Raw genomic sequence first — 16426 nt, 5'->3', positions numbered from 1 at the left:
CTTCATAGTCATATAGTAAATCCCAACCTCCTAATTATCTTACAAAAGTTTCCTTTAGTGTCAAAAAAGCACTGGTGTTAATGGATCACTGTTAATCAATGCAAAGTCATTATAACTACTAGGAAAACAAATGAGAAGGCATACATCTAAATGATGGTCAGTCTACAGTGACATAATAGAATAATGGTAGCAGAATAAAATCTAAATTGCTAAAAATAAACATATTAACCCAGAATCTTACCTAATTGTTACAATCAATTATCCTACAATATAATTATCCTACAATATAATTATTCATAAGACTCTACTCCATTTTCTATCTATTGTCCTTGGACAAAAGGCCTACTTGTGGCAACCCTTAAAGTAATTTTCAAACAATTGAAAAATTAAATTCTGAAAGTATTTACAGCAATAACAATATTACAGACTGTGTCTAAGACACTAAAGAGTCACGAAATATTCATTCAGAAATATAAGACTTTATGTCTCTATCCAAAAAATAATAGTTCACATTCCTTGTAAACAGAATATCTGCAACATAAATAGCAAAAAGAAAAAACAAAATTAAAGAAAAAACTAAAGGGAACAATAAGCTTGTATAATGTATTCAAAATTTTTTAAAAGATAGAACATGTAAGCAATACTATGGAAATAACCAATATAAGGAATAATATAACCAGTAACTCTGGTCAACAATCATGTTAGTTAAATTATACACAAAATCAAGATTACATGATCCTAATTTTTCCTGTGTCTAATATATTTTCTCCTATTCATAAAACATTTTATAATAATTTGTATATATACATACATAGAAAAGATTTTTAAACTGATATTGAAAATGCTGTAATTTTAAAATTAAGTCTGACTACCTAACAATAAATATTTTGAAACAATCAAAATTCCCAAATTTTGAGAACTGCAAGAAACACACTCTTAATTAGAACATTACATAAAGTATAATTTAACCTTCTGTACAGAACTGAAAATTTTCTCATTTCACTATAATAGACAACTATAAAAAATATATACATTTGTCTTTTATTTCTTTATCACTTAGAACTCACATTAATCTATATAATAGGTAGTTCTGAAAACATATTCAAATTGCTTTAAAAGAGTAAACTATATATGGCAGAATAAAGAAAACTTATCAAGAATTTCTGAACAAGTACTTATCTTTACTAAATCAACATTTACATTATTATATACATCTAAGTTGACAGTCACAGTATGCAACATATTATAATCATCCATAACTCTGCTGAATTTATTTTAAAGCACAGAGCAGTATATTTAAAATTTTTAAATTACAGTTACTTTTCTACAACTGACTATAAGTTTATCAAACAGAATTACTCACCTAAGAACAGCTATCAAAGGGGCATATATTGAATCTCCATCATAAACATACATATGATCCCAGCTACATTCTGTTGCAAAATGATTGAATCTTAATCTTAACACTGCATTTGGACTGGAAAAAAATATTAAAATATGTTTAAATTAATATGCAATATTCAAAGCACAGTCCAAAAACATTTTTAACAGAGTGCTGTATAAAAAAACCTATTTACAGAAAACTTTCTATACATTCTTAGGTCACCAGTGTCAAAAAAGATTGATAAAGAGTCACATCTAAATTGTAAAAATGATGAGCACCTGGCTGGCTCAGTCAGAAGAGCATTCGACTCTTGATCTCAGGGCCATGAGTTCGAGCCCCACGTGGGGTGTAGAAATTACTTAAATAAAGCTTTAAAAATAAATAAATAAATAAATTTCAAAAATAGCATACAACTTCAAAATCTATTAATAGGCTATATATATAAATCACCATTTTCTAAAACTTTAGTCAGCAGTAAATGTTCTAGTGTCTTGAGTAAGGTGGACATTACATAGATTTTATGCATTGACACTTTATTGAACTGTAACTTAATATGCATTTTACTGTACACAAATTATACTTAAATAAAGTTGATTCCTAAAATTCAACACTCAAAAAGTTAATGATTCATTTCTACACAATCCTTATTAACTAAAGGCCCCAATAGGGTCTTGAAATTTTAATCAAAAGGTCTCAATATACTATTAAATAAAAATGAAAAGAAAATTGGGGAGGGGGGGGCACCTGGCTGGCTCAGATGGTAGAGCATGAGACCCTTGAGTTTGGGGTTATGAGCTCAAGTGCAACACTGAGCTTACTTTAAAAAAACAAAAAACAAATACAAATAAACAAAATGAGAGCATAGATGCACAGAGAATAACTTTTAAGTTCTAAAAAAAACTTTCTAAATAACCCTCCCCCCAAAAAATTTTCCAAATCATAAAATGGTTCGAAAATAACTTCTATCAATTCATTCATGATCTATTCACAATACGTTTAAATAGATCAATTCAATCTTAAGCCCGAATTACTGAAAAATACTATAAAAGGATAATTAACTCTCTCCTACAAAATGTTCTTTTTTTAAAACCCTTATAACTACAATGCTGAATAGTATGAACCAATGGCATGATTCCAAATGGAATATTCTTATACTTTCTATGGCACCTTCAAATTCCACAGTAAGATGTTTGAAGCAAGTCAAAATGCCTACTTGAGTTACTGCCACACTAACATAACTCAAAAATAAAATATATGTAACAAACTATTATCATAAGTAGAGGGGTACTAGAATTTATATTAAATGTGATATCTAAAAGTTGCAAATCTCACTTAAAAATATCATGAATAATAACCGAATAAACTATTAGCAATTGAATAACCTATATTACAAAATTATACTTTAAAATAATGTTTAATATTTATATGATCACCTTCTTTATAGTTTCAGAATAAAATAATTCAAATTATATACTTACTAGCCTTCAATTAGCCATGTACATTTAGTTTTATATTTATAATTAATTGGACCATCTGTTAAATATCCAGAAGGTTCGGTTAACCTAGAAAACAAAATCATGAAAACAATTACCTTAAAGTAACTTTAAGACATATAGTAGCATAAGAAAATTAAAAAGACATTAAATCAAAGAAATGGGGAGTAGCATTTTCTAATAGGGAAAAATTATTTACAAATTAGGAAATTTTTCAAATTGCTATATATCTCTCTACATCTTGAAAGAATTTATTTTGTATTTCTTTAAATCTTGACATGTTTTGACTTTCATTTTACACAGTAAGAACACAGCTGAGCCTGGGTAGCTCAGTCTGTTAAATGTCTGACTTCAACTCAGGTCATGACCTCACAGTTCATGAGTTCAAGCCCTACATGGGGCTCTCTGCTGTCAGCACAGAGCCCGCTTCGGATCCTCTGTCTCCCTCTCTGCTCCACCCCACTCACATTCTCTCTAAAGTAAACAAATATTTTTTTTTAAACAAACACATTGAAAGATTGAATACTGTGATGATGGGTTTATTCTGGATGCAAAACAGATGTTAAATTGCCTCCGTACAAAAATAAAGTAGAAGCAAAAGTAGGGAGGTCAAATGCACTTTAAAAGACATACATCAATGAACTGGAGCAACAGTGTTATGTACATACTACTTTCAGAGTTACACTGTTAGCTATATTTGATTTTGGTTTTTGTTTTGTTTTTTAGTTCTCATTCATTCTAAAATAAGTTATTTATTTATTCTAATTTGAGTAAACACACAATATTATATTCGTTTCAGGTATACAAATCCATGATTTAAAAAGTCTATACACTATGCTATATTCACCACCAGTACAGCTACCATCTGTCACTATATTTGTTTCTCATGTACCAGGCCTGCTGAGGTAGCTGTCACCAGATTTTACTGAGTTTGACTACCTGTTTTTATTATCATTTTCTCTTGTCTACCTTAGACCTAGTCCACGAACTCCATTTTTAAAATAGGATAAATCAAAGGTTTTACAATTATCTTCTATTTAAAACATAAAAAAGAAAAAGACAATTAGAAAAATTTCAGTTTTTAGGGGTGCCTGAGTGGCTCAGAGGATTGAGCATCCAACTCTTGACTTCAGCTCAAGTCATGATCCCAGGGTTGCGGGATGGAGCCCCACACTAAGCGTGGAGCCTACTTAAGATTCTCATTCTCCCTTCCTCTATCCCTCTCTCCCTCTGCCTCTGTTTCCAACTCACAGTCTGTCTAAAATTTTTTTAAAAATTTTAAGAAATATTTCAGTTTTAAGAATTTAAAAATATTTGAAACAAGATCTCAATCCTACTTCATTTTGATCTCCTTAGCTCCACCCCAATTGTTTCATCCACAAAAGACCATATTTTAAATAATCAATAATCAAGATATCTTCCCATTTAGCCTTTATATATTTATATATACAAACATATACACATACACATACAGGAGGGATTTTCAGTCTTTATATATTCACTTATACATAAACACATATATTATACATAATATACACACATGCACATAGATCTCAGGGTCATTACCTAGTTTTAAATAAATTAAATTTTCCTTACAGTAAAGAGTCTTAAATACACTAGGAAAAAAAAAAGTTTCATTTGCCTAAATCACAGTTAACAGAAACGTCAGTCAAAAAGAATGTTATTTGTAAGTCTTTCATAATCCCTGCAAATTACTTTAGGTAATAAACGGGCTACTTTATACTTGGAAAAGTTTTATAAGAACAAATTCCAATATTCTCTTAAATTTTTTTAATGTTTTATTTATTTCTGAGAGAGAGAGACAGCGTGAGCAGAGGAGGGTCAGAGAGAGAGGAAGATACAGAATCTGAAACAGGCTCCAGGTTCTGAGCTAGCTGTCAGCACAGAGTCCAACGTGGGGCTCGAACCCACGAACTGTGAGATCATGAACTGAGCCAAAGTCGGACGATTAACTGACTGAGCCACCTAAGGCGTCCCTAAATTCCAATATTCTCAAATTAATGTAATAAATTGAGCATTTTTCATGTGTCAGGATCTACTCGAAGTGCATAATATGATACCTCATTTAAAAATCTCAAAAACTTTATGAAGCTATAATTATTAATTCCATACTACAGATGAGAAAACTGAGGCACATTTTAAAGAACAAGTTAAAAAAAACTTGTCCTAATTTTTTATTTTCAACAATACTAGAGAAGGTAATTCAGATAAACCCTGTGCTGTAAACCACTTTAAAAAGCTAAGAAATAATTTTAAAATCTTAAAAGCATCTTATAAGTAACAAAATGGTAACATCTACCAACCCAAGACCCAGAAGTTGCAAATCCTATAAAAGGAGGCAGGCATTCAGAGCTGTCTTTGCTCTGGAGAGACTTGTCTACTGAGAAGATAGTATCAGGAGGCTTTTGGCAACCTGATAGAGGGAAGGGGACAAAAACTGAAGGCAATGGCTCACGAAAGGTAGAGGCTCAAACAATATGGCACTTTCAATTGAGATGCAATGACCTGTTACTAGGGGAAAAGTATATCAGAAATAAACCAGCTGCAACATGGACTGCAGCCTAGCCTTGAGTCACCTGGGTGTTGGAAAAGCCCAAGACCTACAGCAGATACTGGAACCACCAGGGTGTCAAAACTCCTAACAGAAGACACAAAATTATCCTCCAGGAAAGCTGACATTTTTCCAGGCCTCTAATTATTTCTTCCAATAATTTTTCAAAAAAGATGTCTAGCATGATTAAAGATAAGACATATGAAGATGCAAGACAACAAAATAAGAACCAAAAGACAACAAGAAAGAGACCTGAAGATATTTCAATTACAGAGATTATCAGATGTATCCTATAAAACCAATATGCTTTACTAAATTCGAAAGACAATATTCTGGTTTCTCCTCAGATCGTGTAAGTCTTTCCCCTTTTACTAAATTCAAAAGACAAAAGACAAGACTTAAAAGTTTGGCAGTTAATTTAAAACTATCAAAAGTAATTTTGATGGTAATTTTGATGCACAGGTTTACAGCACATTCAAACACAGCTAAAGCAGGATGACAGATCGAAAAAACAGGCCCATAAAAAATATCCAAACTTCAGCAGGAATTCAGAATTCAGCCCACTGGCTGTGTCACCCCACCAGGTGAAACTCCACCATGTTGAGATTCTAGCTGAGAGCAGGGGACACAAAAATAGGGAGTGGAAGAACAAACCCACAGATATCAATTATCATCTTGTAACAAATTATAGAAACGAAGATCATAAGAGCTTTGCATAGTTTCAATTTGCTTTTTAATGTGTAGATTTTCTCTCCTTTGCATGTTTATTTTACATACAAGTTGTAAGTTAACTTGACAATTTACACTTTAGATAATGGCATATGCAGTATGACTATGACCAAATATGAAGAGTAATTAATACAACCAATCTTAGATACAATGGTTCTTGGAACTGCATATTTCCTTCCTCATTTTGAACAAAGGGTGAAAACTTCAGTTAAAAGACGTCTATCTTCTTAGAAATACAGTGTTACTTGGTTCTTGGGGAATTCATGTATGTGTAGAAGGAAGTATAAAGAAGATGAATAATCAAAGGGTAGACTGTACAATTATCCATTGTCTCTCATCTCAAAATCCACACTGCCTGCTCTGTGAGAATGGATCTGGGCCCTTTAAATATTTTTCTTTGTCAGATGGCACAATGTTAAGCTGGCATACTTTGTCAACAGAGTGCACTAGAGAGATGGCAGGAGAAAAGAGTTTTGCTTCGTGGTTCCAACGTACTTACTTACTCAACAAGCTGCTGCAGCCTGGTTTCTCCAGGACGAGATCCTACAGTACACAATGGCCCACAACCCAGCCACCAACAGCTCCCTCAGCACCTTGCCTCAGGCAATTCTGCAGCAGAGTGCCTTCAGTGAGACACTGCCCCACGAACAGCACAACCCATCTTCCAATAAGATAACCATAGCAAGTTCCCAAGGGCAGATAACAAGCATTTTCTATCAGTGCAGCATTACAGCAACTGTACCATTCAGTGAGCCACAGCCGTGCCCTCCCAACAAGGGCTAGATCTCAGGCCAGGAGGTGGGTGCTCTAAAGTGTTCTCTCTCAACCGTAAGGATAGTGTGGCCGCTCCTTATATCCACTATTTCTACATTCTTTGCAGTTCCCGTTACTTCTTACTAGCCAATCTCTCATTATTCTAATCCCTATTACAGTCAAAAACTCTTTTCATTAAACTTTTCCTGTTATAATTACTGTGATTCTCTTTTCTGATTGGACTTAAACCAATCAATGATAATCAAGGATATGCAATATAAAATCACAATATCATACATACCACTATGCACACAACAAAATGGCCAAAATTAAAAAGAATAATACCAAATAATGGCAAAGATGTGGAAAAAAGGAGTTGTCATAGTAATAAATTACAATTCCACAAGGTCATTTGGTATTATCTTGCATAGTTGAAAACAGACATAACTTTTGAAGTAGCTGACAGTTTCTGTGCTACCCCCATGCCCTCTCCAACCTCCTCACTATTTCCATATATTCCAACCTGACTTCCTCAGATGAGCACCTGCATCTTTGCTGAAGGATTTCCTCTGGCTGCTGGACCCATACTTCTTCTGTATGTGATGAGCTGAAAGTGCCTATCTATAAATCAGCATCCGCCCAGGGGTACCCCTTAGCCAATGAATGGTTTGGTAAGGGTACCCTCAAGCTTCCTTACCTCTTTGTTGGGATAATACTGAAGAATATTCCCACCCCCACCCAGTTCTTCCTTGTGGTATTAAGTACTAGTCACCCACTGTGGTAGATGACTTGATAACATACTTCTTACTGGCTACTTTCTTCTCTATACTACTCTGTCAGCACTCCTCAGCTCCCAGGTATACCACATGTGCTTGATTCTCAGTGTAAAAGCAGATACTTCTGCTTCAGGGTGATGGAGGGGAGGGTGACCAAATTAATAGTTACCACCAGGAAGCAGATCTTCAGGACAGGATTAGGATTGGATCACTCAGTGGGCAGATGGTAGACAGAATGGGAATAACTCCTGGCATGCTACAGCATCACAGTGACTAAGACTTCCATGTGTGCACTGAGAGGGGATAGCAGCGGAAGGTTATGCACAGACAACAGGCTAATGCAACAGCTCTAATATTTGAGAAGTACAGTAGCAAGGTTATCACAAGGACTGTGGAATTAGATGGTTGCTATAAAAAGTCACTAATGTGCTGAAGGAAGAAAATTGCAGCAGAGTGTTTCTAGTGAGACACCTGCCCATGAACAGTTTTCCCAACATCCGGTAAGGCTTTTCACCATCTACCAATCCAATTTTAGATAGAGTGTAAAAGCCAGGGGACTCTTGACATTTAAAGGCAATTTCTACTCCTGCAGCCAGAAGGAAGATCAAGCCGAAAACAGGCCCAGGATCAGATTGTGAGCAGATCAGAATTACAGAAAAAGTCTAACTCACAGCCATGGCAAAACTTCAGTGTTAAGATAGTGCCCCTAAGAGGAAGTAAAACCCTAATACCTAGGAGGGTCCTATATGGGTAGATGCACGTGAGAACCTTGAACTCTCGTTTTTTTTTACACTTTGAGCCTGCAAAAGTCAGACTTAACAGTAAGCAAAAGAAGTTCCCACCTTCTTCATATGACCACTTGTTCTTAAGCCATGCCAACAAGTAACACCAGAATTGAATTAAATCAATTTAATCAATAACAATTGGCTACAGTAACCATGCATCCAAAAACCATGAAGTAAGCAGCAGTCTCATACAGTGACCACACAAAAAAGAAATATTTAAAATCCCCAAATATTTGCAAATTAGGTAACAGACTTCTCAGTCACCAAGACAATCAGAAAATATCTTAACTGAATAATATTAAAACCACAACATACCAAATTTTATGAGATGAAGCTAAGCCAGTATTTACAAATTTTAGCTCTTGATGTGCATATTAGAAAACTGAAAATCAATTATCCAAGGTTACACAGCTCAAGCAGCTAGAAAAGGAGTATGAGTTAAAACAAAAGAAAGTGTGAAGGGGTGGCTGGATGGCTCAGTTGGTTAAGTATCCAAGTTTGGCTCAGGTCATGATCTCATGGCTGGTGAATTGGAGCCCATGTCAGGCTCTGTGCTGATAGCTCAGAGCTTGAAGCCCACTTTGGATTCTGTATCTCCCTCTCTCTCTGCCTCTCCCCAGCTCATGCTCTGGCTCTCTCTCTCCTTCAAAGATAAATGAACATTTAAAAAAAGAAGAAGAAGAAGACGAGAGTATGAAGAAGAGATTAGTCATATAATGAAGAAAATTAACACAACTAAAAGCTGGCTTCATGAAGACTAATAAAATTAATAACCCCCCAGCAAAACTTACCAAGAAAAAAATAGGAATTACCATTACCAAAAAGGAAAAGAGGGGCGCCTGGGTGGCTCAGTCGGTTAAGCGTCCGACTTTGGCTCAGGTCATGATCTCGCAGTTCGTGGGTTCAAGCCCCGCGTTGGACTCTGTGCTGACAGCTGAGAGCCTGGAGCCTGTTTCAGATTCTGTGTCTCCCTCTCTCTGACCTTCCCCTGCTCAAGTTGTGTGTCTCTCTCTCTCTCTCTCTCTCTCTCAAAAATAAACAAAACATTAAAAAAAAAACGAACTTAAAAAATTTTCTAAAAAAAAAAGGAAAAGAGAAACATTACTACTGATACTACAAAAAAAAAAAAGACATTAAGAACTCCTAACAATAAATTTAATATTTTAGATGAAAGGAATAATTCTTTACGTAGTACAAGTTGACAAAACCAACAGAAGATGAAGTGAAAATTACAAATGTCATTCATGCAAAAATCCCAAACAAAATATCATCAAATTTAATCTAGCACTATAATAATAAGAATAAATTTAACAGTATTCCCAACAGAAGTATGTATAACAATTTGGAGGCTCATGAAACTGCACTGCTATGTTGGGGAACTGCAAGTCATTCAGTTAATCAATGGGGAATGTCTAATGATGAGACTATATAGGGTAATCCAGATGACAGTGGTTACAAGAATAGAGAAGGTAGATTTAACAGTTACTCTGATTGGTTCAAGGAGAGAACGCATAAATTTAATTGCATTATTCCCTGGAGCAACTAACCTTACCTAATATTTTTGCATTTAATTCACAAAATCATGTGCTGATACAGTACGAAAATTATCCCATGCCTAAAATGAAACCCCTTCAGAGCAAAACAAACAAATAAAAACAAAAAGACAGCTATACAGAAGGCATCCCTCAAAAACACTGAAAGGCAAATAAGCCCTGCTGCATGAGGCAAGAGGTTACAGAGGAAGCAAACAACAGATATATACAGAGCTTGGAAGGGAAATCTGGAGAGAGATTCTTTGAAGAATTAGGGTACTGAAAAACTATCCAGTATGTGGACCCAAACAGGGGAATGTGGGAAGCCACATGCATCCCCAGGGAAGACTACATGCTCAAAAAAGGCCTAAGAAGACTCTACATTATCACCTCTGGCCACTTTTTAGACTGAAAGCAAGAAGGAAATGAAGGCTAAGGCAGAGTCATAAACAATGTAGCAAAGCACTGAAGGAATGCCCCACAAGAGTTAATCTGCAAAGACTAGGAAAGTTACTTATTTTGTCCTTGGCTCCAGGAATCAAGGAAATCTATGTCACTAGGTGACCACAAGCTAAAAGAACAAAACGTTTAGAGACCATACACAACAAAGAACACAGTCATTACAAAAATAGTTTAGAAAAATCACTGACTACAACCCACATAAGCAAAAGAAAAACAAACCCTGAGTAGAGAGAAGACTGATTTCCAGAATTGTAACATTACAATAATCAACAAAAAATTACCAAGCATATAAAGAAACAAGTATGGCCACTCACAGAGGTTAGCAGAAATTGTCTCCATGGAAACACAGACACTGAACTTGCTTTTTTTAATGTTGTTTCTACAATGCATTCTAAGTTTCAAACAACTAACTTTTTTAAAACTTTGTGGCATTCCTTTTCTAGACTTGAGAGCCATATTGACATGTTAATGTAGATCAGAGCTCCACAAACTACTGGCCTATTGCCTGTTTGTATAAGTGAAGATTTATTGGAATCCGGCTACACGCATTTGATCACATATGTCTAAGACTTCCAAAATGCTGCAAGAGCAGAGTTGAGCAATGGCAACAGAAACCATCCAGCCTAAAATATCTATTATCTGCCCTTTTACAGAAAAAGGTTGCCAATCTCTATCTAGATGCCTGTCACATGCCCATATGCCTTCAAATGCCTCATGTAGCTAACACTGCCCAATCTAGAGTCCCTGAACAATTAAACATGCTGTGCTCTTTAAAATATAGTAATGGCCACTACTAAGTGCAGGAAACCCAGCATAAATATTAAACAAAATTAAAATTAAATCAATTGGAAGTATTGCTCTCTCTCCTGGCTGTGAATACAAAACTTGATCAAAACATTATAAAAATAAAAGAAATTCAGTAGTTGTAATACTACAAAGTCTCTGAGACAATAAATCCTATTTAAAAAAATGGTTTTAGTGCCGACAACAGCCACTTAAGGATTAGTCAGATTAGTCAACTACACCTGGGGAGTCTTTGTGCAGAGTCACCTTTGCAAGCCATCCTCATATGGAAGTCTTTTTATCTTGTTTGTTTGTTTGTTTGTTTGTTTTGAGAAAGAGAGAGCATGAGCGAGTAGGGGAGGAGCAGAGAGAGGGAGAGAGGGAATTCCAAGCAGGCTGCACACCATCAGCACAGAGCCTAACACGGGGCCCAGTCTCACAAACTCTGAGATCATGACCTGGGCCGAAATCAAGAGTCAGTCAGATGCTTAACTGACTGAGCCATCCAGGTGCCCCTGGAAGTCTTTTATAAAACAATTTCTTAGTTAAAATATTCTTTAACAGTTTACTGATTCCTTTTTTATTTTTTTTACATTTATTTATTTTTGATAGAGTGCAACAGAGCATGAGCAGGGGAGCGGCAGAGAGAGAAGGAGACACAGAGTCTGAAGGAGGCTCCAGGCTCTGAGCTCTCAGCACAAAGCCCAACATGGGGCTCGAACCCAAGGACCATAAGATCATGACCTGAGATGAAGTCGGATACTCAACCAACTGAGCCACCCAGGCACCCCTTACTGATTCCTTTTTAAACAATATGAAGAGTGGGTCCCTGGGTGGCTTTGTGATCTCATGGTTTGTAAGATCGAGCCCAACATAGGGCTCTGTGCTGATAGCACAAAGCCTGCTCGAGATTTTCTCTCTGTCCCTCTGCCCCTCTCCCCCCTACTCCCCAACTCATTCAGCCCTCTCTCTCTGCCCCTACCCCACTCGTGCAAACACACACTCTCTCTCTCAAAATAAATAAACATTTATAAAAAGAATTGGAAACTTTTAAACAAAATGAAGAGTACTTCTAAGGTTGTATTCACTGGTATTAACTGTTTTCCTTTCTGCACAGTGATAGATTATTGTATTACACAGGTGAGCCTGCACTGTTCTAGTTCCCTTACTCTACATCCTCCACTCCTAAGTCTGTATTCTCCATCCACCTGACTCCTGATAAAAATGTAGGTGACCTCATCTGCTAGAGCACAGTCTTCCAACTTTAATAACATGCTCCCTTTTCAGTAAAAATTTTTATTACATAATTTAAATGTGTATATTTACACATAAATGAACATGTGCTATGTAAAATATTGTGTACCCTAAAGTATAAAATTAAAAAATTAAAATTGAAGACATGAACAGATACTTCTCCAAAGAGGACATCCAGATGACACATGAACAACAGACACATGAAACGATGCTCAGTGTCCCTCATCATCAGGGAAATACAAATCAAAACCACACTGAGATACCACCTCACGCAGGTCAGAGTGGCTAAAATGAACAAACCAGGAGACTCTAGATGCTGGCGAGGATGTGGCGGGCACCCTCTTACACTGTTGGTGGGAATGTAAAATGGTGCAGCCCCTCTGGAAAACAGTATGGAGGTTCCTCAAAAATTAACAATGGAACTCCCCTATGACAAGCAATAGCACTGCTAGGAATTTATCCAAGGGATATAGGAGTGCTGATGCATAGGGGCACATGTACCCCAATGTTCATAGCAGCACTCTCAACAATACCCAAATCGTGGAAAGAGCCTAAGTGTCCATCAACTGATGAATGGATCAAGAAGATGTGGTATATTTATACAACGGGATACTACATAGCAATGAGAAAGAATGAAATCTGGCCATTTGTAGCAATATGGATGGAACTTGAGGGTGTTATGCTGAGCGAAATAAGTTAGGCAGAGAAGGACAGATAACATATGTTTGTACATATAGGTGGATAGGAGGAACTGAACAGAGGACCATGGGGGAGAAGAAGGGGAAAAATAGTTGGGGAGAGGTAGGGAGGCAAACCATGAGAGACTCTTGAATGCTGAGAATAAACTGAGGGTTGATGGGGGTGGGGGAGAGGGGAAGGGGGGTGATGGGCATGGGGGAGGGCACTTGTTGGGATGAGCACTGGGTGTTATATGGAAACCAACTTGACAATACACTATTTAAGAAAAAAACTAAAAATAATTGAAATTAAAAATAACACTATTAGAAGTCCTAATATTTTCTTCCCACACTCCAGTACATCACCTTGTATACCATCCCACTTTAGAGAACACTGATTTGAATAAACCATATTCTGGCCACATAAGTATTCCACCATATAAATACACAAACCAAGCTAACTATAATAGTTGACTGGCAGCAGCACACACTAACTACAATTCCTCTACCAACGGGCCTCAGTGACAACAAACAATATGTACTTAGTCAGCTCTCACATCTGATAGAAGAGGATGGAGCTACTCATAACAGTCTCTGCATGATTTGAGGTGAAAAATAATTGACTTCTGGTAGAATGCTACTGTTAAGACCATCACCATTTCTCCTCCAGCAAATAAAACCTTTTTCTATGATCCTTCAAAATAACAGTATTCCTTTCGTAAATCTTTCCCAATCTCAACCAGGCTTCAAATACTTGCCAAGACAAAACAGTGCCTTCAGGATGAATGTTAGTAAGATTATATAAAAAAAGCTTTCAGCGTTATAACCTTTTAGCTATTATGTGTCAATACTCATCTATAGATATGCTGTATTGGAACTGATAGAAACCATTCTCGGTACTCAGAAGTCTTTCATTTAAACATTTAAATATCTATGAGCCAAATATTACAATTAGGCATTTACTTCAAGATTTCTGGCCATGTTAAATATGGCTAATGTCAAGATGACGTCTTACTGAGCAAGGAAGCTACAAAGAGGAAGAAATTAAGTTACCAGGCAAGATACTTCATTCTGAAAAAATTTGATTCAGTTGTACTCATTTATTTCTTACTGATTGTTAAACAGAATATATTATTAACTCCTCATGTTTCCAGGGGTCGGGATTTTAATTAGAGTGACATTCCTGGCCTCTCCTCCCCCACCTTCTTTCTTCCTCAGTGGAGAAGATGTGGCTTCTGACTGGAAAGGTAAGGGGAAAAAAACTGAGTATGAAAGGCTGAGCCAACTCTAGGCTGAGAGGGTGCATTATGCCCACCTTCTGCATTATGCCCACTTTCTTCCATCCAACATAAGAGCCCTGCCCAGAAATATGGACCAGCAGTTGCTTAACTTTGCCTGTGGGTAAATTTAATTTTGAAGTGAACTATTAGATAGTCCATTATGGCCACATGTTAAATTCATGTTCTCCATACCTACACTGATAAAGCTGATATTTTAACCATTATCTGACTTCTCAGCCTATTTCTCAACTAAATCTGAACTCTAAAATTTTAATAATTATACTCCCAAATATGAGAATTCTAGCTCATCAACTCAGCATTGCCTTAAGTCACTGAGGTGACTATACAATGTAAGCATTTTTTAGTCATACAGCCTCTTCCGCATAGTATTATTCTTTTCAAATTCACTTACTATCTAATGATAAGGACAACCTCTTCCCCTTCTGACTAAACTGACTTCACTTCTACTAACTATTTTGAAGTCCTAAGCTGTCTATATTTTTCCTATTCACTTTTAGGTAGCATATGGTTCAGGTAAAGGGAAAATGGAATCATTTTACTTTTGACTCAAGTAGTATTTCAGAATGAAATGATTGGTATGAATAGTAACTTGTAGATCAAATAGAGCCAAATGGATCAGAGAGCTAAAATTTCACAGCATCTTCTTTTCAAGGATCCAACTATTAATTGGTACTTATGCCAACTATTCAGAGTGTTAATTCCCATCATTCATGGCAGACCAAAAAGAGGGCGGAGAGGGAAGTACACAAAGTATGAATCAACCTGCATTACTACTGTTGTTAAAAATACTAAAACTCAATTGACCACCATACTTAAGGAATTAAATTACTTTAATCTTCTGGTCAACTGAATAATATGATTAACTGAAACTCAACCAGAATATCTTTTCCAATGATTTGTTGCTAAATGTGTTCCTGAATTTTACTTTTTTAATTGCTATTGTAACAAATTTCCACAAACTTAGAAAACCTCAAACAACATCCATTTATTATTTTACAGTTCCATAGGTCAGAAGCCCCTGTTGAATCAGATGAGTATTAGTTGAGCTGGGCTCTTATCTGGGAGCTTTTGAAAAGAACCCACTTCTAAATGCATTCGGCTTGTTGACAGAGTTCAGCTCCTTGAGGTTACAGGATTCCCATCCCCTTGACAACTTCTGGCCGGGGTACTCTCAGCCCTGAGAGACCCCTCTCCAGTCACTTCCACATGGCCCCTCCATCTTCTAACCAGAGTGGTATGTCAAATTCTCTTTGTGCCTCCAATCTTTGACTTCCCCTTCCACCAGCAACCTGAGAAAACTGCTTTTAAGGGGTTCATGTGACTTGATTAAGACTACTCAAATAATCTCCTTTTCACCATATAATATAATCATGACAGTAACACCAGGGTGCAAAGGTCATCTTAAAATATGTTTACCACCCTTCCTAGATTACTAAATTTTTGGAAACATAATTACTTTCATAACTCAGGATAGTTAACTACCTCAGAAACATTATTATGAAAGTTAATTTCTATACATCCAAAGTTTAAGATTATTTTGATTTCATTCCGACTATATAAGGTACCCTGGAAATTATTTTTTAAGTCACAGATAAAAATTCATTTGCGTAATTTGACTTTCTCCCCAAGTGGACTACAGAAAAATATATACACATATTCACAGATTCAAAAATATTTATTGAATGTGGCAATATTCCTGGCATTAGGGATTAAAAACAGTGAACTTAAAAGGTCCCTAGAAAGTAGATTAGTGGCAATCTAGCGCTGGGGAGGAGGGAAGAGAATGGAGAGTGACTGCTCTTGGGTACAAGGTTTATTTTATGGAATAATAAAGTGTTCTAAAATTACTGTTATAGTTTCACAATTGTAAGTATATTTTAAAGACCAGTAAATCACATACCTTAAACTTGTAAAATGTGTACTAT

At 36.1% G+C, this 16426-nt stretch overlaps 1 protein-coding gene across 3 annotated transcripts in view; it reads right to left on the bottom strand.

The window, feature by feature from the left end:
• The window catches only part of ATRNL1 (attractin like 1), a 211900-nt gene that overhangs the window by 176375 nt on the left and 19099 nt on the right, over window positions 1-16426 (bottom strand). For all 3 annotated transcript variants that reach the window (XM_039237622.1, XM_039237623.1, XM_039237624.1), the window contains exons 2-3: window positions 2863-2946; window positions 1364-1477 (exon numbers count right to left, since the gene is read on the bottom strand). In XM_039237622.1, the coding sequence (XP_039093553.1) occupies window positions 1364-1477; window positions 2863-2946 (198 nt within the window). The remainder of the gene's footprint in view (window positions 1-1363; window positions 1478-2862; window positions 2947-16426) is intronic.

This window comes from Hyaena hyaena, unplaced genomic scaffold (assembly GCF_003009895.1).
Source record: "Hyaena hyaena isolate Hyena2069 unplaced genomic scaffold, ASM300989v1 scaffold_128, whole genome shotgun sequence".
Classification (NCBI taxonomy): Eukaryota; Metazoa; Chordata; class Mammalia; order Carnivora; family Hyaenidae; genus Hyaena; species Hyaena hyaena.
This window is presented reverse-complemented; position numbering and strand designations above follow the sequence as displayed.